This window comes from Gobio gobio, assembly GCF_949357685.1.
Source record: "Gobio gobio genome assembly, chromosome: 4".
Taxonomy (NCBI): domain Eukaryota; kingdom Metazoa; phylum Chordata; class Actinopteri; order Cypriniformes; family Gobionidae; genus Gobio; species Gobio gobio.
Genome location: NC_137100.1, coordinates 32,555,428 through 32,579,861, shown reverse-complemented (window position 1 = coordinate 32,579,861; position 24,434 = coordinate 32,555,428). Strand labels below are relative to the sequence as shown.

Genomic DNA, 24,434 nt, shown 5'->3' with positions numbered 1-24,434 from the left:
GGAAGACAAAACTGTTCTGACAGCAAACCTCGCCCATTCGACGTCATTGGTTCTTTATGGACAAACTGCCCATTTTCTACTCTGGTCAAGAGGAAGCCGCTTATTGCTCATTGGACGAAGAGGCTGTCGATCTGATGCGCTTCCTCGTTGCTGAACTAATAAGCAGTCACATTCAAAATAGCCTACGCCCTGAGTGAGGAGAGGCTTGTGTTTATTACTACATAAGGTTTTTTGTTTTGTTTTATGTTGCACTCAATTTCTCATGCGCACACTAAATAAGCATTAACAAGAAAATTGAGCACCTATGAGACAAGTCTAGATTTGAATCTTTTAATCTATGTTACACATACTGAAATACCCAAGGGAAATAAACTGATAGCATAACTAAAACTTCTGGTTGAAAATGACTCGGTTATATTATGCATTTCGGTTACATTTAATAGAAAGTATAATCATTTTGGAAATGTCTTTATTGTAAGTATTGTAAATGCAGTAGTACCTTGACAGTGAATGACAAGCATCAAAGGGTAAGTCTACATCAACCTGCAGTTACAACACGGATATTTATTTTGTTACTCCCATCTTTAATAGATATTCAACAAACTCAAACCAGAAACCAAAATTAAAGGGCAAGCAACTACACAGCTATAAACCAGTAAAACAAAATCCATAAAAACAAAGAACATAAACAACATTCCTGTGCTTTAAAACCATACAGGCATTTGTTTTGAAGATCTATTGCAAGATTAGATACAGGCTTATTAAATGATCATATATTAGAGATCATACAGTTATATGATCACATTTACAGATACATTTAGGTTTTACAATATTATGAACACAAAACACAGGCAGACCTGGGTCAATTACAATGTCTATGTTGTAAAAAGAAAAGAAAAAAATGCCTTTGACCTTAAAATACTCCAAATGATAACCATTTGAATACTTCCTTGTGTGAATAACTAATCTGAAAGGGTAATCTCAAGATTCCTTAAACTTGCCGAGACGGTTGGTAGATACTTCTGGTATTTGGCCCAGGTCTGATTTCAACGGTTGGTGTCTTCAGAAATGTGATCGAGCTACACCAGAGGCACAGCTATCAGCACACTTACAGCCTAGCTTAGGGGACAAGTGCAGCTTTACATCACTTGCAAGCATACAGAACGAATGAGGTCCTAGAGAGGTTTCAAGGATATTAGTTAGCCAATGACATAAATTTACAAATGGTTAAAAGCCAACCCAGCCTTCAGAATGCACTAGCAAATGGAAAATACATGCCTGTATAAATCCACGTCCAGTCAATGTCATCACATTCATCACAACAGGACTAACCCATTGCATAAATCAATCATCTTATCTTTGATCTTGCGTTTTTAAGAGGAATGTCTCTAAACAAAAATTACGAAAACGCCTAAACAGTTTATTGCAAAGCCAAGGAAGCCATTGTCAAAGTTACTTTACATGTGTAACTGGAAGGATAAGATTGACTTTAAGATGGAATCGGTTCCACACTGACACAAGTACACAGCTCAGACTTCTAGAATTGCCAAGTCTGAAACTCGTAAGAGATTTGAAGATGGTCAAAGATTACATCAAATGTGATAAAAGGAGCATGAACTTAGACTAAACTTCTCTAGACTGTGCGCATCTCAAATCTTTAAGCCAAGACACCAGACTAAACAACTGAGATAGTCTATGTGTCAAGGAAATAAAGCTTGGCATTTCCCCAAGTGGCCATTATTAGGTCTTTCCCAGTTCTTAAAAATATTTCTAACAAGTAGTAATCGGCATGCACAGAGATCAACAGAAATAACATTTTTGTACACCAGGAATGAACAGAATTTGAAACGGGTGCAGGGAGAACAGGGCTAGAGGTACTGTAGTCCACTTCAGAATCCCTCGTAGTCCTTCTTGTCTTTCTTTCCTTCTGCTTCAAATCCATCAGTGCCATCACTGTTATCACGACGCCTCTTGCGGTTATTTCGTACGTTGAAGCGGGAGTTCATCTGGGGCAGGGGGTCCATACCCAGAACCTTGTGAATCTGACGGAACGCCAGCAGCCTCAAAGCAAACTGTGGAGAAAGCGGCTGGTCAATACACAAACTGAAAGTATTCAAAAATGTACATTTACCTCTCGATTAATACGAGACCATAAAAACTGCACGCATACTAGGACAATAATTATCAAAACACGTTTTTTAAAATGGGGTCACTGAAGAATATTTGCATCATACTTGACATGTCATGCAAAGCAGTTACGGTGTACTTTACCTGAGCGCTTGACGTTATGTCCTCTCTCTGCTGCTCTTCCATGCTAGCCAGTGTATCTGTTGGATTCTTCTCACAGGGATCTATCAATCCTGGAGCACCTGAATTACAAGGAAAAACAGAAGCCAGAGAGCATGTTAAACTGAATACCTAGATTCTCAAGTTGAATTATGCAACAATATGACCAAGTTGTCAGTAAAATAAAATAACTTTGTTATGCATTCCGTTAAGGGAATATGGCCAACATTTATATCACGATACATTTCTTAATTTCAGTCTAGGGATGAAACGATTACCGGTTTCACGATAAAATTTAGTGACGGTTAGTAATATCGTATAAAATTTAATTATCATTAAAACCGCGTGTGATCACCACGATTGTGAAAAATCGTGGTAAATCTTGTCCAGTCAGCGTCAGTCTGGCGCAGCGCACCGCTGTTTTTTGAATGAGAAGAAATGGCAGAAGGCAGTGACAGCACTCAGGGATTTTTCAGTCTTCTCTAAAAGGACCAAATCTGAGGCGGTCATATTTTGGCTTTTACAAAAGTCCTGAGGGAAACTTAATCGAAGATGGTCACCCTGTCTGCAGAACATGCCAGAAGAAAGTCGCTGTAATGGGGGGGGGGACACTTCAAAACTACGAACGCAAGGCAAGTGGACTTTGACCTCAATACCAAAACTACATCTGGGAAATAATAACGTGAAGCGAACAAACAAGTTCAGACAAGACTGAGGTGACCTTTAAGGGATAATAATCAGGGCTTGACATTAACAACCGCCATTTGCGGGTGTAAGTTAACGTTATTTCGGCTGCACACTAGCCACTCTGGCGGTTGAACTTATTATAGTCTTCTCAAAAGCCATCTGTTATAATCGCGTTGCGCATTATAACCACTCACACGTGTTTATATGGAGTTTATGAATGCACTCTCATAATCAGAGGCGTTCAGATTAGCCAGAGTTATGTTCAGAGCTAGCGCCCCTCTTACTCGCTGAAGTCTAACATTACACTCAAAGCAGATATAAACGTGCGATGTACGCAAGAGATTCATTCATCATACAGTGGTTGCCTGTTTTTGGTTCTATTTCAGCAGCGAAAATGGTTTAAAAAAACAGCAGAACCACATCAGCGCATCTGATATGACTGGCATAACGCAGGCGAATTTAGGGACCGTCTCTAAAGTTACATACAACATTGGTAACGTTATACGCGTTTCTGACTTCAATAGCATTTGAAGAGAATGATAGTCATAAAACTGACTGTAAAGTGATCATTTAGGTGTCAGGGATGATGCACACATTTTGATATTTAATCAAATAACCTGTCAAATCATATGGAAATATGGATATGCATTATTTCACCAGGATACTGTTTGGGCTCTTACACAAAATATGCTAGATTTAAATGCATCATTGCTTAACACTGATGAGAATATTGCTTGAGAATATATTTACGACAAATTATTATTATTTATGCATTAAGCGTAGCTATTGACGATGGCCATTATAAGGAAGGAAATCCCACAGAATCTAGCTTAAAAAAAAAAGTGTAAAAGTTTTGTTGATTTTCAAATATAAAACTTGTTGAAATGTTTTAAGTGTGCGCATCTGTTCTTTTTGAACACTTTCATCTCATTTGAACAAAACCGTGATAATATTGAGAACCGTGATAATTTGGGTCACTATAATCGTGATGTTAAATTTCCATACCGTTTCATCCCTATTTCAGTCGATATGATATAATTCCGTTATATATATAAGACCCTCAGAAAAACTGCCAAGAACGCCCACAATGGATGTCTGTACCTACAAAACTTCTGAAAAAGGAATTAGCCAAGTCTACGAAACCTCCTCTGATAAAACTAAAGATTTTAGAAATAAAAATGGTACAAATAAATTCACCTTTTATTTGTATTTAGCCTTCATACAAACAAGAAATGTGAAAATCACCGTCAAGTAAACATATGACTCACTCATTTTATTAATATCAATATCTTTAACTTTAAACTATAAATGTAGGCTGATTATATTATTCCGAATTCAATCCATCAACTATTTCTGCTTTCTCCTTACTTGTGGAAGCTCGTTCAGTCACATTTGTATTGCGGTCAGGGGTACTCATTTTATAGCTAAAACTTGCCGCGTTGCATCCAAGCGGCGGCAACCTCCAGTTTCTCTTGAAGCCGATACGGAAGTGACTTAAACTGCAATTCATCGACTGGCCGCTAGGGACAGGCTCCAGAAGGCAGCAGAATCTTATTAAGCCCCATGTTAAAATGGCCAACTTTAGAGCAGAATAAAACATGTTTACAGCCTGGTACAAATTGTGGTTTTGGTCTATAAAGCTAATTTTACCCTTCACGACAATTTTTTTATAACCCATTCTTAAAGTTCTGCATAATTAAGGGCGTGGCCACTTCGAGTGACAGGTGGACAGCCATTTATCTGCTGTCTGTTAGTCATCGCGTCACTTCAGCTCCACCCACGTCCCACCTTTTTGCCCATTTTCTGTTATCCGGGAATGACGCTCGATGACGCGCTGCCAAGGTAGCAACAGCCAGCTCAACCCTTCTTTACGCTCTTCAGAATCCAATGGGTGACGTCACGGACACTACGTCCATATTTTTTTTACAGTCTATGGTTGGATCTTACAGCCGTTTCACACTGCAAGCGTGAGCAGTGCATGAGCTTCACGTCAGCGTAACTACACCATCACTGCAGCTGCAGACACGCGAGAGTATTCACACTGGAAGCTTTTGTACAGCGTCACAGCAGCGGCTCCAACACTACATACAGCTCTGAAAAATCAAAGTGGTCTCTTAATTTTTTCCAATGTTAAGTGGTCTCTTAATTTTTTCCACAGCTGTATAATGCTCACGCATATCATAAGTGAGTATTTCTTTATAAAGACAACTAGCCTATATTTGTTTTTAGAAAATGGTCATTTATAACCTTGATAGTCTTGAAAGTTTGTTAACTTGGGGAGGAGAAGGTTACAACAGTCACATGTAAATGGTAAACCACAACCAAGAAAACGGCTCAGATCATGTTTCATTCATAATTCGATGTGTTTACAAAAAAAAAAATAATAATAAGGGTAGTGCAAGAGCCTATATACACACACCTGTGTGTACATATATTATATATATATATATATACATACATACACACACATATATATATATATATATATATATATAATATATTTTTATTATAACGAGTTATTATTTGACAAAATGTATATTTTAAAATTTTACAAAGAAATGCGCAAAATTCTGTCTGAAAAAAAAAGGCTGCTTTCATTTTATCATTTGTCTTAAATCCCATTTTGTAAAAAAAAAAAAAAAAAAAAACAAAGTGAGAAATTGTATTGTGACATTAGTATCGTGAAGTGTATCGCATCAGGAGTTGAGTGAATCGTTACATACCCATTACATGCGTTTTATTGGACTAAATACATAGTCATCGGCTAAACATGCACAGGTTACTTTTCTTCCTTAACAAGCGTGCACCAAAGTCAGTGTTGCCTTCACATTCACGCGAATTGCGGCGCAGTTCGAGTGCAACCTAACGCAGACCACCTCCTCCAGGTAATCTCGTGTTCCTTGCCACGGTGCGCACCGAGGCCTGCATGACAGCTTTCACATTACCAATTTCTCATGCGACCAGTGTCCCGTTCCAAACTAAACTACCAGTGAGAAAGCACCCTAAGAACATTTTAAGTAATGGAAATAAATTTGACTTTAGTTATGTTGATAGTCCGAAAATTACAGATATTATCCGAGTGCCCCCTTACCAGACAGCAGAATGCCTGAGGAAATACATTCAAAGACTCGTCGCAGAGCATCTCCAGGGCTCATTGGTCCAGAGGCACTGCTGATGGCCTTCTCCACCAGCAACTCCATAGCCTTGGAAAAGTAAACAAACTTAATAGAACCTACAATATGAAACCCTTGCTCTTAAAATGGCATTTAAAGCAGCAGTTACTCATAAGATGAAGACTGGAGTATAAGAAAAGTAAGTAGGACTGAAAATTACAAGTAACACCAAGGACAGTATAAAGAATGGAGATGCGCACGCGCACACAGTAATGTAGACCGGAACTGTACTTGCATTTTCTCAAGTCAACAGCAGATCTATGCATTGTGTAAATGTTACTCAACAGCAACTTAGCATTGTGGTATGATTTGCCCGTGACTGGAAAAACTACACCATTTTAAAAACCGCTACTGTCATGTTAAAGTGTGGTCACATTTATTGTTTGGCGAATTTAAATAGGAATTCAGGAACGTTTGCATGAGGGTAAAAGATTACCCTCTGCAGATTTCGTAACTGGATCAAGTTGGTCACATGGATTCATCTGAAAGGGACTTGTGCACATACATTTCACAAATGTGACCACACTTAAGCATCTACTCCAACACTAACTATGTATGAATAGAAAACAATGCAAATGACCAGGTATTTCTGTTTTTACTCACCCAGCTAGGAAAGGCAGACCAGGTGGGTACTCGCTGACACAGGTCACGCAGTATTCGAATGACAATCACACATGACTGGAGCCCATTAGCCCTAGCCTTCAGTGCAGTGAAGTCAAGATTAGTTAATGCACAAGAGCAAAAGACATACAACATGGCAGAGTTCAGAGAGAGGTGCAACACTACTGTTCACAATGGAAGCTTTTAACTGGTTTAAAAACAGCTGGACCAATTAGATTTTTTTTTTTAAATCAAGCTGCCATTTCCAGAAGTATTTTACCTCACCATTAGTACAAGAGTTCAAAGTTTGCAAGATTCACTTGGAATGACTCCCTGGTAATCTTGTAAACCTTGACCTCAATTGTCAAATACACAAACATTTACTTTCATATTACAAAAGATCAGTTTGCAAGAGTAGTTGCATAGGAACTGAAGCAGTCAAGGAAATCTGCTTTACTTTACCTGTGTATTTGCGGAGATGGCAACAACACAGTAAACTAATCAGATATTCCTTTCCTCTCAATCCCTCTTCCCAAGGGAAAAAATAAAATAGAAAAATCACAAAAAAAAAAACCCAACAGAAACAAAACAAACGCTCAACATGAAAGCTCTTATCGATGACACTTTATGCAAAGGTATTCTGCAGCCTTATGGAATCATTTTACATGCTAATTATTTAAGAAGACTTGTGAATAAAATGACACGTATGCAAGGATGCTTATTTTTATGATCAGATCAGCTCATATACAAAAAAAAGAATGGAAAAGATATAGTACCATAATCACCAAATTTTATACTGCATCCTTGTATCACTTTCCTCCCAAAAAAAAAATCAACTTTGAAGTTTAAAATTTAAAAACAAAAGACTAAGCAACTTAAATAAACAAATAAAAAGGAAAACATCTCATAAGGCTACAAGAAGAAAGTAAAATGATGTTCCGAACCTGGAACCACTTAGCGTGGCGTAGGGCAGCCAGAGCGTCAAGGCATTTTTGCCTGTCCAAGACGTCCGCTGGGTCTTTCACCATACTCGAGGTTACATCTAAAAATGGATCGAATTGTCAAATGGTGGTGAGGAATGGGTGTTTGACCAGGTCAGAGAGACTGCCAAGAACACATTGCCACACATACCAGTCTGTTCCTGATCACAGAGCTCTTTCAAAATGTAAAAAACCTGTATATGCATTTCACCCCATATGCAGAATCTTTCAGATCTTTTCAATAACATTATGGATCAGCTACACTTGGCATTGGGTGCACTTCTATTTTGTCTGTGGTGTGGCGCTGAAAGAAACAGGATAGGGACGGGTGAGTCCTGAATTTAAGGCCTTTGTCAGGGATTCAAGAGAAAATAAAAACACTAGAGAATGTGGCATAGTTAAGAAGGATTTCATAATTAGAGTTGGAAATGCACTATTGATTTTCTCTTTTGGTACTCTGCATATAGTGAGCATGACACTTATAATTACTAGCTATATAATTCTCTTGATAAAGACCATTTTAGTTACCGCTCGTCACATCAATGCTCTGCAATCCACCATTTGAAATTGCTGGGAATGACAACGCATGATTTTCAAATGCTAAAATATAGTGAACAACTAGCAGAAGTCATGGTCACAATCAGTAATTGCTACTATTTGCAGATTCACACAAAGTACAACAGCTTTTGATCTTTAGCTTTAGATCTTTTGATCACATCACATTTTGAAAAACTTCAAACTGTGCCATTTTTCCAATTACGCATCTTAATTCCTAGTAGAAGAATAAAAAAAATACAAATGAGGAATGTTTTTTATATATATTAAAAGACAAAAATGGGTTGCTCTAGTTTTCTAGTATCAGATGTGTTGCATGTGTGGAATTTTAGAACAAGTCTAATTTGAATGCATTCAGGAAGTGTACCATTCCTGCATCTCTACTGTTAAGTCAGCTGCTTAAAGATGGGAAGAGTTCTTCTCATTTGCTATGGGCAACAACAAATTGTGGATTCCAGAGTCTCCATAAGTAAAGTTTGAGGTATTAATGTTATGAAAAAAAAATACTCTTGAGGATTCACTGTACTGATCCAGAAACATTGGAAAGATAAATGGGCTGCAAAATGGCACCCGATGTGCAAATCATGATGTAAAACAGGGGTATCAAGGGAGATGTGTAATGTTAACAGCTGATGTGTTTTTGTAGTGACTCACTACAGTAACATGGCAATGGTAGGTGTGGCAAAGTGTTTGAAGGTATTCAGGAGGGGGACCTTGGTCAAAAATCCTTCCGGAGCTGGTAGACGTAGCCTCAGATGGGAGACAATTTGCTGAAAATGCAAGGAGGCTTTGGGCTGGACTTGAAAAGCTTTGTATACATGAAGGCAGCAATGCGTGCTGGCAAGAAAATATGAAGCTCCCAGCAAGAGGATTAGGACATTACTGCATGCATACCTGTCATGATCGGGTTTGGAGAGCCCCCATATCTCTATGTATACCGAAGGCTGTAAAACCCCAGGTCCAACCAAAGATTCCTCTATCAAAGCCTTTTTCCCAAAAGCTGACTGATACTCCCCTAAGGAGCAAAACAGGAATGGTGGCATGGGCGCAAAGCCTGCATTTAAGACTTTCAGCAACTTTACCAACTAATGCTCTTCGTTGTAAAGATATAAAAAGACAACGGGTTATTGGTGGTTACTCTACTACTTGGGGAAATGTGGTGTTTTGTTGTTTTTTTTTTCTTAATGCATTTTTTTTCCATCTGAAGGAGGAATTAAAGGAACACCTGTTTGAATGCCAAATTTTGCATTTATCGAGCTCTATATTCGATTGCTTCTCTCAGGGGAGCACTTTCATTTTGGAACAGGGGACCTTAGAATGGTGAAGATTTTTCACCACTAGATAAAAATAAGATTTGTTTCCTGTGGGGACATGGCAAGCATTTCAACTACTCCTAAGGTCTAAGACCCATCTCAACCATTTCTCTTCAGGAACTAAATCAGGAATTAAGTTGTTTGCACAGAATACCCCGGAACAAACTATGACCCCCTGGGAAAGAAAATGTTTTTTGCATAGGACACAATCCCCTTGAACACAGGAAACAAAAATGAATCTTACCCGGGACTAACTAGACTTACACAATGCAAACACTTATCATGCTTGTTTTGGGGGAGAGCTTCAAGAGCACTGGAAAAGTGTTACAAAGAGAGGACCCTGAGCACCACTGCCGGCATCGGAGATGGTTGGATAAAACCTGGCAGTGTTGAACTCGGCTCTAAAGCAACTTGAAGCCACTTGAACTGGCTTCAATCCTGTTATAGTATGAACACATTACAGACTTCAAATGAAAAAGTATAAATAAAGGGTGAAAGAGGCACTTAACCTCACTGGTTTAACTTGCAAATAAAAACTGTGGGTCATTTCTTATGTACGGCCAAGCTCAAGCACATACCAGGTTTAATATTTACTTTCAATTCTAGTTTTTCAACCTAAATGCTCTCAAGTCCAAAAGGTGCAAACATAATTATGCCAGTATTAACATCTAGTTCCATCTCCACAGTGCCAACAGATGGGCTCTTTAGGTTGTCAAAATCAGCATAAAAATATTAATCTGATAGGTAGCCGGTTAATGTGAGCAAAGTCTTTTCCAACCTCCATCCCGGGTGTTCTCCTCTCGGATGACGGGCGAGGTGAGGGTGATGGTCACCTGCATCTTGGGCTCAGTGCAGGATGTAAGGATAATGGCAGACTCTTGAACGGAGCCTTTTACCTCGTATTTTTCTGGCGTTACCACCTGATAAACACATGGGTTAGCAGAAAAAGTCAAACATCAATTTGAGATTGGGCAAACCTTGGCCCACAGTAACAGATGGTGCAGTTACTCTACATCCTTAAGCATTTGAAATAAATATTGCACTGCATTGAGCCAGTACCGTGAGCTGTTTGGGGAGATGTTCCACAATGCGTGTGAGCAGATTCTTGGTTGGCTTCTCAGAACAAAGGAGAACCAGGTTGACGTGTGTGTCTCCTCGCAGAAGCAGCCCCTTGGCGAGAACGCCTACTCGCATCACTCCTTTCAGCACCCTGCAAAGCACAAAAAGTCATGTATAGCTTTAATGTTTTTCAAAGCAGAGTAAAAAAAATAAAAAAAGGCCAGAGCGGTATTCTCCCACCTGTCTTTTGGAGGCTCTTTCTTTTCCTTGTCCTCTTCTTTGCCCTTTTCAGTTGTATCTTGGTCAGTAATGATGTCAGAGACAAGCTTAAGTGCTCGCTCAGTGATTGATACAATCTTCTGGATGGCCTGGAGCTCATCCTCAGATGGGTAAATAGCTGCATGTTTGGTCATCACATAACGATCGTCTGAGGAATCAGGGCGACGTGGAGGCTGCAGCAAAAACAAGATGTTATATACAGCGGTGATCTAATGATTCTCAAATGATTCTCATTCTTAAAAAAAAAAAAATAATAATAATAATGTGACCCTGGACCACAAAACCAGTCATAAGTATTTGTGGCAATAACCAACAATGCATTGTTGTTTGGGTCAAAATTATCGATTATGATATTATGTAGAGATCATGTTCCATGAAGATATTTTGTGGATTTCCTACCATAAAAAAATCTAATTTATTATTAGTAGTAATATGCATTGCTAAGGACTTCATTTGGACAACTTTAAAGGAGATTCAATATTTAGATCAGCTCTAAAATTCTGATTAAGTCCTTAAGAAATAGTACCGTATTTTCCGGACTATAAGTCGCTCCGGAGTATAAGTCGCATCAGTCAAAATGCGTCATGAAGAGGAAAAAAACATATGTAACATAAGTTGTACTGCACTATAAGTCACATTATACTGGACTATAACGCCGCCTTCACACTGCAAGCGTTGGCGGGGCAGAAGCAGTGCGTATGGAGAGCGGGAGAGTGTGAGCCGCACGCACGTGCCGTGCATTCACACTGGCAGTGTTTGTGAGCCTCTCCCAGAAGAGGGTTGTTCAAGCACCCATCTGTGAACTCGTTCCTCCAGCTCTGGCCATCTTGCTTTCAGTCCGCGATTAGCTTTCTTTGTTTTCTTCATTACAGTTAAAGTAACCTTTGCTTTTCGCCAGATTACCTATTTTTTGCTCGATTACTGTTTTTGGCTGCATATTTTACTAACGTTACCTGCAGTTTGTAGAATAGGATTTTCTTTTTGGGGGGCATTTTGTTTGTGTTCAGTCTCTCAGTTGTCTTTAAGTTAATATTTCAGTTAGCAGGTTCAGTTTTCAGTTGTTTTCAGTTAATTTTTCAGGGGTAGGCTACAGGAGCAGCATAGAGCACCCTCTCGCGGCTGTAGACGTAAATAAATGTTTATTCTTGTCAGTCAGTATGAATTAATGGTGATATACAAGTCGCACCTGACTAGAAGTCACAGGACCAGCCAATCTATGAAAAGTAGTGTGACTTATAGTCCGGAAAATACAATACTTAATCTTTAGTCAGGGGCAGCCCTATATCACATTTTATCTCCGTAGTAGTTCTCAGGACTTACCACTGGTCCTTGTGGTTGAGGAATGGGCATCCCAGGCCTCACTCCAAGAAGACCAGGAGGTCCAGGTGGACCCTGTGGATAACCTCCATCAGGCATTCTGCGTCTATCATCCCAGTGGTGCTCTTCCTCCATACGCCGCCAATACATGTCCTCTTCATAGCGCCTGAGAGCAATCACTAGGTTTAGGACCTCTTACTCAAAATGCTCAAATGTAGATACTGACATACTGCAGGAGGAAAAAAAGCGTCACACCTCATCTCCATCCTCCAGCGCTCCTCTTCTTCACGTCTTCTCCAATACTCTTCCTTTTGCATCTGCTTCCTCATCTTTTCCTCTTGGATCTTCCTGGCTCGGATGCTAGGTTTCACTTCCACCTGGAGATCTGGGTTCACCTTTTTCTACAATGGTGAAAAATACAATCAGCTACATTGACAAAGCACATCCCTTTTGATTTTTAGGCATTAATCATGGGTGAAAAAAGAAAAGAAAAACCCTGCAAAGTGCAAACTAACCCCACTAAAATCACCCACTAACCTTATACTGCAGTCGATGTCTCCTTCCTTTCAAATGCATTTCCTTGGCATTTGGGTCATTAAAACTGCACTCACAAAGTTTGCAGTGGAACCGGATAACCTTTCCTTCATCATTCCTTACCTAAATTTTTTTTTAAAAAGTTAATAAAATAAACTATTGTTTGCACTTGGCTACATGAAATATTGTATAATAAGAATAATTTCCTTCTATGTGAAAATGAAAGTAATTTAAATAAAAGTTCTCGATACCTCTTCTACATAGTCATGTCCGACAGGCTGAACATCACTCTGCAGGGCAGCAAGTGCTGACTGAGGTGACAGAGGGTCAGTTATTTCATTCTTTCCATCCGGTGGTGGTGCAGACACAGTGGACTGTGCCGTTTTAGCTGCCTCAATCTTGGATTCATCATTTTTAACAGCAGTGGTCTGTAATTTGTTTCCACCTGTTTTGGTAATGCAAAGGAAATATAATAGGATTTTCCCCCAAAGGATTGTTCAAAGAATATAACATTAGGTTCAAGACATACCAACAAAGTTGATCTTGGGTGTGTTGACCTTCTTGACAGAGGAGCTGTTGACTGAGACACTGTTGGGCACTGGACTCTTGCCCTGTGAACCTGAAGCCATGTTGATCATGCTGCCAGATTTTAAGTAAGAGGCAGAAACAGAGGATGCTGAGAGGTTGGACGATGTGTTCGTGGAGCTGTTGAGGTTGGAGCTGGCAGTCTTATTGGGAGCTGCTGTACTGGAGGTGGAGGACTGGGAAACAACACTGGGCTCAGTGGATGGTATTGGCTTTCCTAGTTTGGTGTGCAATTTCACAACCTATAGAAACAGAATGCAATTAGATATTAGGCGGATTTAATAAAAATCCCACCCACTTTAAACAATCCAGTGTTATGAAAATTGACTTATTACAACTTGGCATTACATAATCTAGTATGCTTGTACTAATGCACCATTATTCCCCTTCAAAACAACTTTGCATTGCATATTGTAACTGATAGACTCCCTAAGAGGTCCTCTCTACAACAGAAAGCCAGAATCATAAGCATTCAAAAACAGTTCTGCCAAAAAAAAAAAAAAAAAAAAGATCAGAGTGTGAGTCATGTACCTTCTGGTGTTTGGCTCCTCTGATGTGTGCGGCGTAGGCATCTGCCCCAGTACAGGAGACATCACAGAGCTCACAGCGTAGCTGATTCTGTGTGCCGCGGGCAGAGCTCCCACCTCCACTGCTGCTACTGCTGCTCTGTGATACTTTCAGTGCAGCTTCTTTCTTTTTGTGCTTCTGACCCTCCAGATGCTCCTTATAGGTCTGAAAAGTAGGCGATTAGACATAGGTGCCACAATTCATGAATCCGACCAATTATGATATTCAGAAAAAATAAAAAAGGTATTTGTATGGTGTCTGGGCACCCAGTAGGGCTTTCTACAATCCGGAAAACGGTCGAAATTGCAGAATCCAGTCCGAAAAACTGGAATTTACAGTATATCCGTGAACACACATAATGGGGCAAATTTTGGAATAATAAATCAAAAGTAGGCCTGTACACTTAAACTGCGATAGTGGACTACTAGGGTCTGTGAATATTAAAGAGCAAAAAGACTGTGAAAGTGTGGTGAGGTTTCTACTACACATACTCAAGCACATGCGAAATGCTCATGTTTTCAGTGTCTGCCACCGGACTATATGAGGGCATGAACTTCTCCTCCAGAGTTGCTCAGAGTCAATTTCACTGCACCCTTTCATTTGATCGTCATATACGCTCACCTAAAGGATTATTAGGAAGACCATACTAATACTGTGTTTGACCCCCTTTTGCCTTCAGAACTGCCTTAATTCTATGTGGCATTGATTCAACAAGGTGCTGAAAGCATTCTTTAGAAATGTTGGCCCATATTGATAGGATAGCATCTTGCAGTTGATGGATATTTGTGGGATGCACATCCAGGGCAAGAAGCTCCCATTCCACCACATCCCAAAGATGCTCTATTGGGTTGAGATCTGGTGACTGTAGGGTCCATTTTAGTACAGTGAACTCATTGTCATGTTCAAGAAACCAATTTAAAATGATTAGAGCTTTGTGACATGGTGCATTATTCTGCTGGAAGTAGCCATCAGAGGATGGGTACAGGGTGGTCATAAAGGGATGGACATGGTCAGAAACAATGCTCAGGTAGGCCATGGCATTTAAACGATGCCCAATTGGCACTAAGGGGCCTAAAGTGTGCAAAGAAAACATCCCCCACACCAATACACCACCACCACCAGCCTGCACAGTGGTAACAAGGCATGATGGATCCATGTTCTCATTCTGTTTACGCCAAATTCTGACTCTACCATCTGAATGAATCAGAAAGCGAGACTCAGACCAGGCAACATTTTTCCAGTCTTCAACTGTCCAATTTTGGTGAGCTCGTGCAAATTGTAGCCTCTTTTTCCTATTTGTAGTGGAGATGAGTGGTACCCGGTGGGGTCTTCTGCGGTTGTAGCCCATCCGCCTCAAGGTTGTGCGTGTTGTGGCTTCACAAATGCTTTGCTGCATACCTCGGTTGTAACGAGTGGTTATTTCAGTCAAAGTTGCTCTTCTATCAGCTTAAATCAGTCGGCCCATTCTCCTCTGACCTCTAGCATCAACAAGGCATTTTCGCCCACAGGACTGCCGCATACTGGATGCTTTTCCCTTTTCACACCATTCTTTGTAAACCCTAGAAATGGCTGTGCTTGAAAATCCCAGTAACTGAGCAGATTGTGAAATACGCAGACCGGCCCGTCTGGCACCAACAACCATGCCACGCTCAAAATTGCTTAAATCACCTTTCTTTCCCATTCTGACATTCAGTTTGGAGTTCAGGAGATTGTCTTGACCAGGACCACACCCCTAAATGCATTGAAGCAACTGCCATGTGATTGGTTTATTAGATAATTGCATTAATGAGAAATTGAACAGGTGTTCCTAAGAATCCTTTAGGTGAGTGTATACACAATCAGATACTCTTGTGAAAGGCCTTCACGGCAAAACATCAAAATAAGTTCAGTTTAACTTAATATAATATTGTACAGTTTTTTACAGCATTTACACGATACACAAGCAGCAATAAATTAGTTCATCAATTATAATAAAATACCTGTGGTCCAGCACAACTGATTTTGCATACATCACAATAGTGTATCTGTGGTGGTTTAGGGGGCTGTTTTGGCTTGAGTGTTTTGTTCTGGAAGGGAGCTTTCTTCGTAAAAGTGCTGCCGGTCCATGCGGCAGTGGCTGCTGCAGCGACGGCTGCCTGTTTCTGCTGCTGTTGCTGCTGTTGATAGTAGGAGGAGGCAGCCGAATACACTGCAGCTTCATAGCCAGAGTATGAGGTTCCTGAATATACAAAAAGGAGCAATTATTGGCCACAGCACAACTGGAGACTGACAGGATTGCAATGTAATTTTGAACTCTATATACCTAGATCCAGTGGCTCAACTGGTAATTCATGACAATAGCAATACCAAGTTCATGGTTTTGGGGTTCTGATACAGTATTAAAACACGTGGATGGGGGAGGAAGCCTACTAAAAAAAAAAAATGCTGGAAGCTAAAATTATAAGGGGTATAACTGGAGAGCAAGTTGCATGAAAAATTATTCTGCTCTTAAACTTTAGTGTGTATTAGAAAGACATTTTGCTGTATTTGGTTCAATTTTGATCAAGCATTGGGTCTCCAGGGCTCAGTGTACATTTCATGATATCAGATCAAAAATGTCGACAGCTTCTTGGAATTCAACTGAGAAAATCCACAAAGGTTTTGGAATAGAAGCGTGAGGTTCTTACCAGAGTATGTGACTGCATTGGTGCTGTAGGTGGGACTCTGAGAGTACGATGGGACAACAGAGGCAGCCGCAGCTGCGACCGGCTGTACAGCAGAGGACACTGGGTAAATTGAGAAGGTTGAGGTGGCAGGGCTGGGGGTGGCCGGCTTTATGGTTGTAACCTGACGCGTTTGCTGGGTCTGGGTGTATGGAGTGGCGCCTTGGCTGTATCCAGTTTTAGGTGCTACAGGGAGTAAAACAAAGTTGTACAGGATATTTTACAATACAGATCATTTAAAGCAGGGGTGTCCAACCCTGCTCCTGGAGAGCTACTGTCCTGCAGATTTCAGTTCCAACCCTGCTCCAGCACACCTGTCTGTAATTATCTAGCACCCTGAGCACCATTGCTGCGTCCCAATTCGCATACTATCCGTACTAAATAATATTCGAAAAAAGAATTAGTATGTCCCAAATCGTAGTATGTTGAAAAGAGTATTCCAAAGATTCCCGGGTGGTCTACTATTTCCGGTCAGAATTCGAAGTGCAGATCAATGCGCACTAACAGCTGACATGACAAACTACAAACATGACGGTTACGCGAGTCTGATGGCTAAGTAGAGAGGATTAGATAAAGGGGCTTGAGTGAGCAATTATCAGTATTTAACCTGACGAAAAGATATTTATTCAATGTTAGCCACATTATATTTCACCTGCAGCAGCATTGTGAACTTTTGTAATGATACGTTTGGCCATTAACTTTGCAAACACATGAGAGGAGTCTCTGCATTAAAGACCCACGAATGGCAGACCAACGTGCTACTATATTTCTCCCCGATACGGTAGGAAATTAAATTGAATGTGGAGGATTTGAACTGTGACGATGATTGACAGGGTAGTTTACGGTGACGGGACTCATGTAACTAAGCAACAGAGTCCGCTAAAGATGACAAAGTAGCATGTCCCAAAGCTTGCATACTTTTCTGCTACACACTCAAAAGTATGTACTTTTTCTTCACAAAAAGAGTACATACTTTTAGGACGTAGTGCAAGTAGGTGAATTGGGACGCAGCACATGATTAGCTGGTTCAGGTGTTTGATTGAGGTTGGAGCTAAAATCTGCAGGGTGGTAGCTCTCCAGGAACAGGGTTGGACACCCCTGATTTAAAGGGTGACCCGAAGAAGACTATTGATTTCATTCGGTGCCCTCAGATGGCATAGGAAAAATAAATATAAGTTTAATTTAATTAAATAACATTTAATAAAATTAATTAAATGTTAAAGCTTTTATGGAGCACTTATTTAATTTATGATTTGACACCATATCAGCAGCAATGGCTATATTCATGGCAATCAACAGGTTCTCTTATAATCGTGATTATAATAACTACAATACATTAACAATTTTGTCTTAATATACAAAATCAGACATAACAATAACAACCTTTTATGGAGCACTAAAATCTTTCACATTTGGAAATAAACTGTGATACTAGAGAATTTTACATTGTACAAAAGGTGTAAAAGCAGAACTATTAAAAAGTAAAAAATAAATAAAATTTTAAAAAAAATTAATAAAAAAAAAAATCACTGAACAATTTACATAATTTTTCGATTTTAATGCCAAAATGTGCCCAGCTTACCGGTCTGATAGTAGGATTCAGCCACAGTCTGTTGTGGCTGGGCTGCTGCAGCGGCCACTGCTGGTGTAGCCACAGGTTGCTGGTAGTATTGTTTACTGTCATATGCTAGAGCCGGAGCTGTGGACCGCACATATGAATAGGAGTCCTGCAACAGTATAGGGAAGTGGATGCGTTTTTAAAAGGTATGATCACCAAGGCTGTATTTATTTGATCAGATATACAGTAACAAGATATTAATATTGTGAAATGTTACAGTTTAAAATAGTCGTTTTCTATTTTAATACATTTAAAACATTTTATTCCTGTGTTGACAAAGCTGAATTTTCAGCAGCCATTACCCCAGTCTTCAGTATCAACAGTTGTGCTGCTTATTATGAAAACAGTGATTCTTTTTCAGGATTCTTTGATGAATGGCATGTTCAAAAGAGCTATTTTTCAACAATTTTGTAACGTTATAAAATGTCTTTAGTAGGCTTGCTACGATAGTCGGTGTTGCCGGTGTTACCGGTGTCCAGACTCAACACCGGTTACATCACTTGCCCACCGTGGCACCGCCCACCGTCTTTTTGATTTTTTTATAGTAATAAAATAATTTAGTTCAGTTAGAGAACAGACAATACAAATAAAAACTGAACGTATCTGCTTAATAAAGCAGGATCCGACCGTGAGTCTCGGCAGCGGCAGGAGTCATTCATCAGATTTAAGAGTGAGGAGTTGATTGAGATGATCGCGGAAGATTTGGTTTCAAAGCGAAACGTAAAAGCGCCTATTTAAGGGAGTTTGTCATTTGTTTTGTTGTTGTGTTTTTCATTAAAAATAATAAGCTAATTAACCCACAATTCAAGCAACCCGCAGCCGAATTGGCGCTAATTCAAAACTGAAAGTAAAATGTGCACGGCCGCACAGAGCGCGCATTGTTTACTTTCGCCTGGCTCCACAGTGCGAGCCTCCGCGCTCCGCGCATTTTTTTGCCGCGCGCACCCTCGCGCTCGTGCGGGCGCGTCGAGTATAAACAAGGGGACAAACTGTTATTCATTCATGGCGTGCATCTCAATCATAGACTGATCAATGCTTGATCAGTGCCCTGACTACTGAACTAGGAACTGATTGAGACGCACCCATGGCCTCACAGAGCGCGCATTTACAGACGAGCTGTCATTCACGGTGTGTGCGCACCGGCGCGTTTTCAGTTCAGAGCGGTCGTGTGCATGTTACTTTAGATTTAAAAGCCTCCGCCGGTGATACCGGTATTGTCACACATCAATTAACCGGTGGGAAAATTTCCTCACCGTCACATCCCTAGTCTTTAGTTAATTTAATGCATCCTTTCTGAATAATTTTTTTTTTTTTTTTTATCTTGCTGATATTAAACTGTCGAACCACAACGTACTAGAACTAAAAGTAAAAAGAAAGTTTGCTCCCTTCTCTTACCTGATAGTTCTGCGAGGTGACAGGAGGTGGTGGTGGGGGTACCTCCGGCTGTCTCTGTGCATACCCGTAATCCGTGGCAGCGTGGGCTGGCTGGTATCCTGCATAAGCAGCAGCAGTAGCCGCAGCAGCTACGGCGACTGGTGCAGGCCTAGCAACAGCAACCGTGGCGGCTGTAGGGGCGTATGCTGCCGCCACAGTGTGCGCCGCCACCGGTGCTTGATGCACAGTATAGCTGGCCACTGTAGTGGGGTGGGTGTATGCTACCCCAGCGGCCGGCTGCTGACTGCAGAGAAGAGGACCAGAATTAGATGACAACACTGGTTGCTTATAGTCTGTCAACTTACCAATATCTGTGCTGAACTGAAGCATTTTCAATTACTTGATATAAAATAAATAAGATTATTAATTGCCATGTTTTCACAATTAAACTCTAAGATATATGGGTAGCTGACAAAATACTTCTGGCAAGTTGACATGAGATGCTATAGCCTTCTCCAAAAATGCACAGATTAATTAATTATAGACAGTAGACATGAGATATATATATATATATATAAAAAAAATTCATGCATCCACAACAAAACCAATATTGCTAAGTTTTTTATATGCAGAGAAAAACTTTCTGCACTAATTGGATACATTTTTATAATTTTTTTAGGGGTGTAACGGTACACAAAACTGACGGTTCAGTACGTACCTCGGTTTTGAAGTCACGGTTCGGTACGGGTTCGGTACAGCAGTTTTACTAAATTGCTTTTTATTTATTTTTTACAGTGGTTTAGCTACTGAAGAAAAAAAGTGTCTGTCCTTAAATGAATTCAATTATAACAAAGTTTATTGAAGATATTGCTGTAAACTATAGGGAGCCCTTACTTGCACTAAAGGTTAACAACAGAGCCAAAACTATTAGCCTAAATTCAGTTGCTATTTATATTTAGGTATAATAATCAACACTCATAAGCGTCACATAAGGCTGTTTTTGCATTAATTTCGAAATCGAATTTATTAAATTATGTTTTTTCTCCAATTCGTTGTTGAAATATAATCATTTATACACAGTGAGTGTCATTTTCATGACAGGTTTATTTAAACATACATGAAATAATCAAGACATCACTAACAGGTTAAGTAGAATATAATGAATATATAGGCTAATATAGTGCATATATTTAGTGAAGGAGTTCATTTCTCCAGCGAACTAACAGCCGTGGACACTGAATGACTGCCTGAGGTAAATGTGATGCTACGTGACATTGTTCTCAAGCTGTTTTAATATCGACGTCTTTCCGCGGTTGAAACACTGATTGAGCGATTACACCACATATGATACGTTTCAGTGTTAATGTATCCTCAACATACCTTAAGATATTAATTCATGTTTATTCTTTAGGAAGAGATGATCGCGTTCACACGCACAAGCGCGCGCAGTGGCTGCTTGAACTGATGTGTCTACAATGATCGGTCATCACATTAAAGAGCGTCAAAACGGCATTTATTGTTTGCATTTCGTGATAAAATGGACTGAATACTTAATATGTTCGTGTGGGAACTAGGACTGAAGGGTGTTCCGCGCTTAAAACAAGCCGACTGTTAACTGTTAAAGATTGCATTCGTAACCGTTCGGTACACACGCACCGTACCGAAAGCCCTGTACCGAAACTGTTCAATACGAATACGTGTACCGTTACACCCCTAAATTTTATAGATGAGGAGATTAAATGTCATCACTGCGAAAAGGTAAGCTCAGTCTGCTTTTACAACCTTATGCTCATAATTGTGCTCTTATAAACTAGTCTAACTCAAACGTTCTGGGAAAACGTTTAGATTTTTTTTTAAAAACTAAAAGTTGTCGGAAGCTTAGTGGTGGTGACGTTGAAGTCTAGCGACCGTGGTGTAGTCCATTTATTGCCTACCTTTAGCCTTTTACTTCTGGCAATGTATTTAGGCTTCAAAATTCATAAAAGTTGTGTTCATCTGTAAAAATTATCTTAATGAAAAAAACGTGTAAATATCAAACTTTAGAGCTTGTTTATTAGAAATACTACAAAAGCCTATATGGGAAAATCCTATTGGTTTTTAATCAAGGGAACCAATGTGATGCTAACTGCAGATCAGCCTACAAAGTGACGTCATACCTGCACCACTCTCTGAGAAATTCATAACAGCCTTTTCTGATTGATGGACTTTATGCACTAAATACATTGTCTTGACAGAGAAGTCCATTATGTAGAAGAAAATCAAATCAGAGATGGATTAAATTACTTAGAGCAACATTTTCTTGATAAAAGGCAAACAATGTCATCGGTTTTTTAGGCATCGGTCTAAAAATAAAATAAAAACACATCTTGAGTTTTAACACTACACCAAAGGCTTCTAAAATCTATTTAAAACGATGCACTTTAAGAAACTGCGCCAACATTAGCAGAGCTAAATTAACCAATATCTTGAGTCCAACTACTATCCATCAATGTATAAACTGCAAACATATCCAAAATGTCATACCATCAAATGCAATGTAATGGCAAACACCAAGGCCTTGGAAAACTGGTCAGAAAAAAGATCCAGCTTGTGAGAAATAAGTCATTGCTATTTTTACAAATTGGAGGCACGTTATTTCAAAACATGGCACGAAGACCAAACATAGTAGGATTATTTTAAAACAAGTAACTGAAAAATGTCAAGTTGTCAGTCTAGGCCAAATAAACCCTTTAAAATGTGGATCAGTAGGAGTGACATTCAAGGAGTCCTTGAGGCGCAAGATATCGTCCTTCCAAAAGTTCACACAAAATGTGTGAATTATTCGGCTAGATTTAACTGTTTAGTTATTTTACAACGACGATAAATTGTCAGAACAGTTTTTAATAGCGTGTAGCGCCCATGTTAATCCGCTTTTTGCGCTTCCGTCTTGAAAACACTTGAGTGTAGAGGCTCGTTGAGCTAGACGGACATGCGCAGAGCGGCTCTAGTGCAGAGCTAGAGGAGAGATGACAGCTGCAGTCTGCAGCTCGCGCTCGGTTCACTTTGGCTGCTCGAACTAAATTATCAGTTTATTCAAAAACGTGAATACCAGAATGTCTTCACAACAGTGTTAAGATCCAAACAAAACATAAAAATGTCGCGTTTAGCGGATAAAAACAGGTATACTTCGATAGGAGTTGTATCTGTTCATGGGGCAACCCGTTCTAAGTTAACGTAAACAAGCATTTACTAAACCTCGGTCATTCGTTTCAAACCAAAATGTACAGCTATTAAAACACACGTTTAATTTATGATCTTAAACTATGATCACCGGTTTACAATGTGCAACCTGCTGGTCACCACGCCGGATATTTATATAAAAATAAATAGACTTAAATGATATAACGGTATTATAACCTAACCTCTTATTTGTAGTTTATCCAGTAATTATATTTTTCCCTATTATAGCCCGCCTCTCCAGAACCAGAAATTGAAACATAAAAATAAATTATATATATACACACACATACATTAAAAGGAACGTATTTCTCACTATATTTGAACATAGGTAAATAAAATGCATGTGATAACGCATCATTTTCTCTCCAGCTGTTTATCTCGAGGAATAAAGCACAACCAATCGCCTCCCTCCTCTACCCCCACCCAAATCCAGCAACAAAGGCCAAATCCCACCATTACTGTACCACCACACCAGCGCAATCCCCATTAAACATCATGGCCCTTACCTGTACTGGGCCGCAGCACCATGGGTAAATCCAAAGTAGTTGCCGGTGGCCATTTTGGCATCTTCACCAAGCCGGCTGGGCACTGAAAAAGACAGATTCGTGGAGGGTAAGCGATTGTGTGAAATGGCAACCATGATGAAAAGCCGTATCATGCGGAGGAAGAAACACGTAGGGAACTACGACGACATAAAGGCGACGATCCCCGCACAACCGTAACATGATCCCAAACACATCCTTTCTCCGTTTGAAACGCGCACTGATATCTCAATGTGCTTTTAAAAAACCTATTTTTACTCACCATAGGTGAAGGAGACTACTGGACATATGGGAATCATTGGTTTCCTATTCTCTAACGAACTCTGACTCGTAACCCTGCCTTTTTATATGAGAAGGTCGTACCAGGATATAGCGCTTACCGCTCATGCGCGTTGGGTGTTGCGAGAGATGGGAATTGTAGTTTTTCTTAAATCCAGTTTCAAGGTCGTTGAGTACAACTTGTTAACCAAAACATCTATTTTGATTCGGAAGTGGCAGGACGCAAACAAAAACAAATATACGAAACAAACTGTGAAATACTTAATATGCTGAGTAAATTCAAATTAATTTGCTAATGTGTTAATTTTAGATTATTTTGCTGCTATTTTTATTCATCTTAATGACTCGATTCTTCTGAAACTGTTCACTAAAAAAACGTGTTCACATGTGTAATATGTTTCTGCAGGTTACATTAGGATTTTGTCTTATTGTTATGAGTGAGTGAATTGTTTCACTCACTCAAGCAATTTAAGAAATACTGAGTTGATAAAATGTCTATGTCCGAAAATTTAAAAATGCTGTGTTGACAGGATGTGAATGTCAATGTAGCCAACAAAAAGTCTTGTTTTGCATGCCTACAAACTTCGGAAAGAGTGTTTAAAGCTAGAATGAAACAGAAGTTGATAGTCTTTTCTTTCCTATATAGGATAGGAATTCATTGGATCATTGTGGTTTGCTATTGCTGTGTATAGGGTTGAAAATAATCAAAGATATTTGAAAATGAACAAAGACTTTACTGTTTCTTTCTTACCACAAGGGCCATTT

The 24,434-nt window shown here is 39.6% G+C and overlaps 1 protein-coding gene across 2 annotated transcripts; it reads right to left on the bottom strand.

Moving 5' to 3' along the window:
- Positions 1-315: 315 nt before the first annotated feature.
- On the bottom strand, positions 316-23,807 carry zfr (zinc finger RNA binding protein). Of its 2 annotated transcripts, XM_079815128.1 has the most exons (20): positions 23,653-23,807; positions 23,355-23,436; positions 19,651-19,933; positions 18,220-18,364; positions 16,602-16,823; positions 15,915-16,153; positions 13,900-14,100; positions 13,313-13,610; positions 13,035-13,228; positions 12,787-12,906; positions 12,505-12,650; positions 12,253-12,415; positions 10,894-11,105; positions 10,654-10,804; positions 10,373-10,514; positions 7,691-7,788; positions 6,750-6,845; positions 6,065-6,176; positions 2,272-2,369; positions 318-2,072 (listed from the first exon to the last, which is right to left on the bottom strand). In XM_079815128.1, exons 1-20 carry the CDS (start codon positions 23,687-23,689, stop codon positions 1,890-1,892), a joined length of 3,222 nt encoding a protein of 1,073 aa, XP_079671254.1. In that variant the 5' UTR covers positions 23,690-23,807; the 3' UTR covers positions 318-1,889. The 2 variants fall into 2 exon arrangements, 1 of the variants encoding a protein (XP_079671254.1); XR_013816372.1 differs by lacking the exon at positions 7,691-7,788 and having other exon boundaries at positions 316-2,072; positions 23,653-23,759.
- Positions 23,808-24,434: the final 627 nt, after the last annotated feature.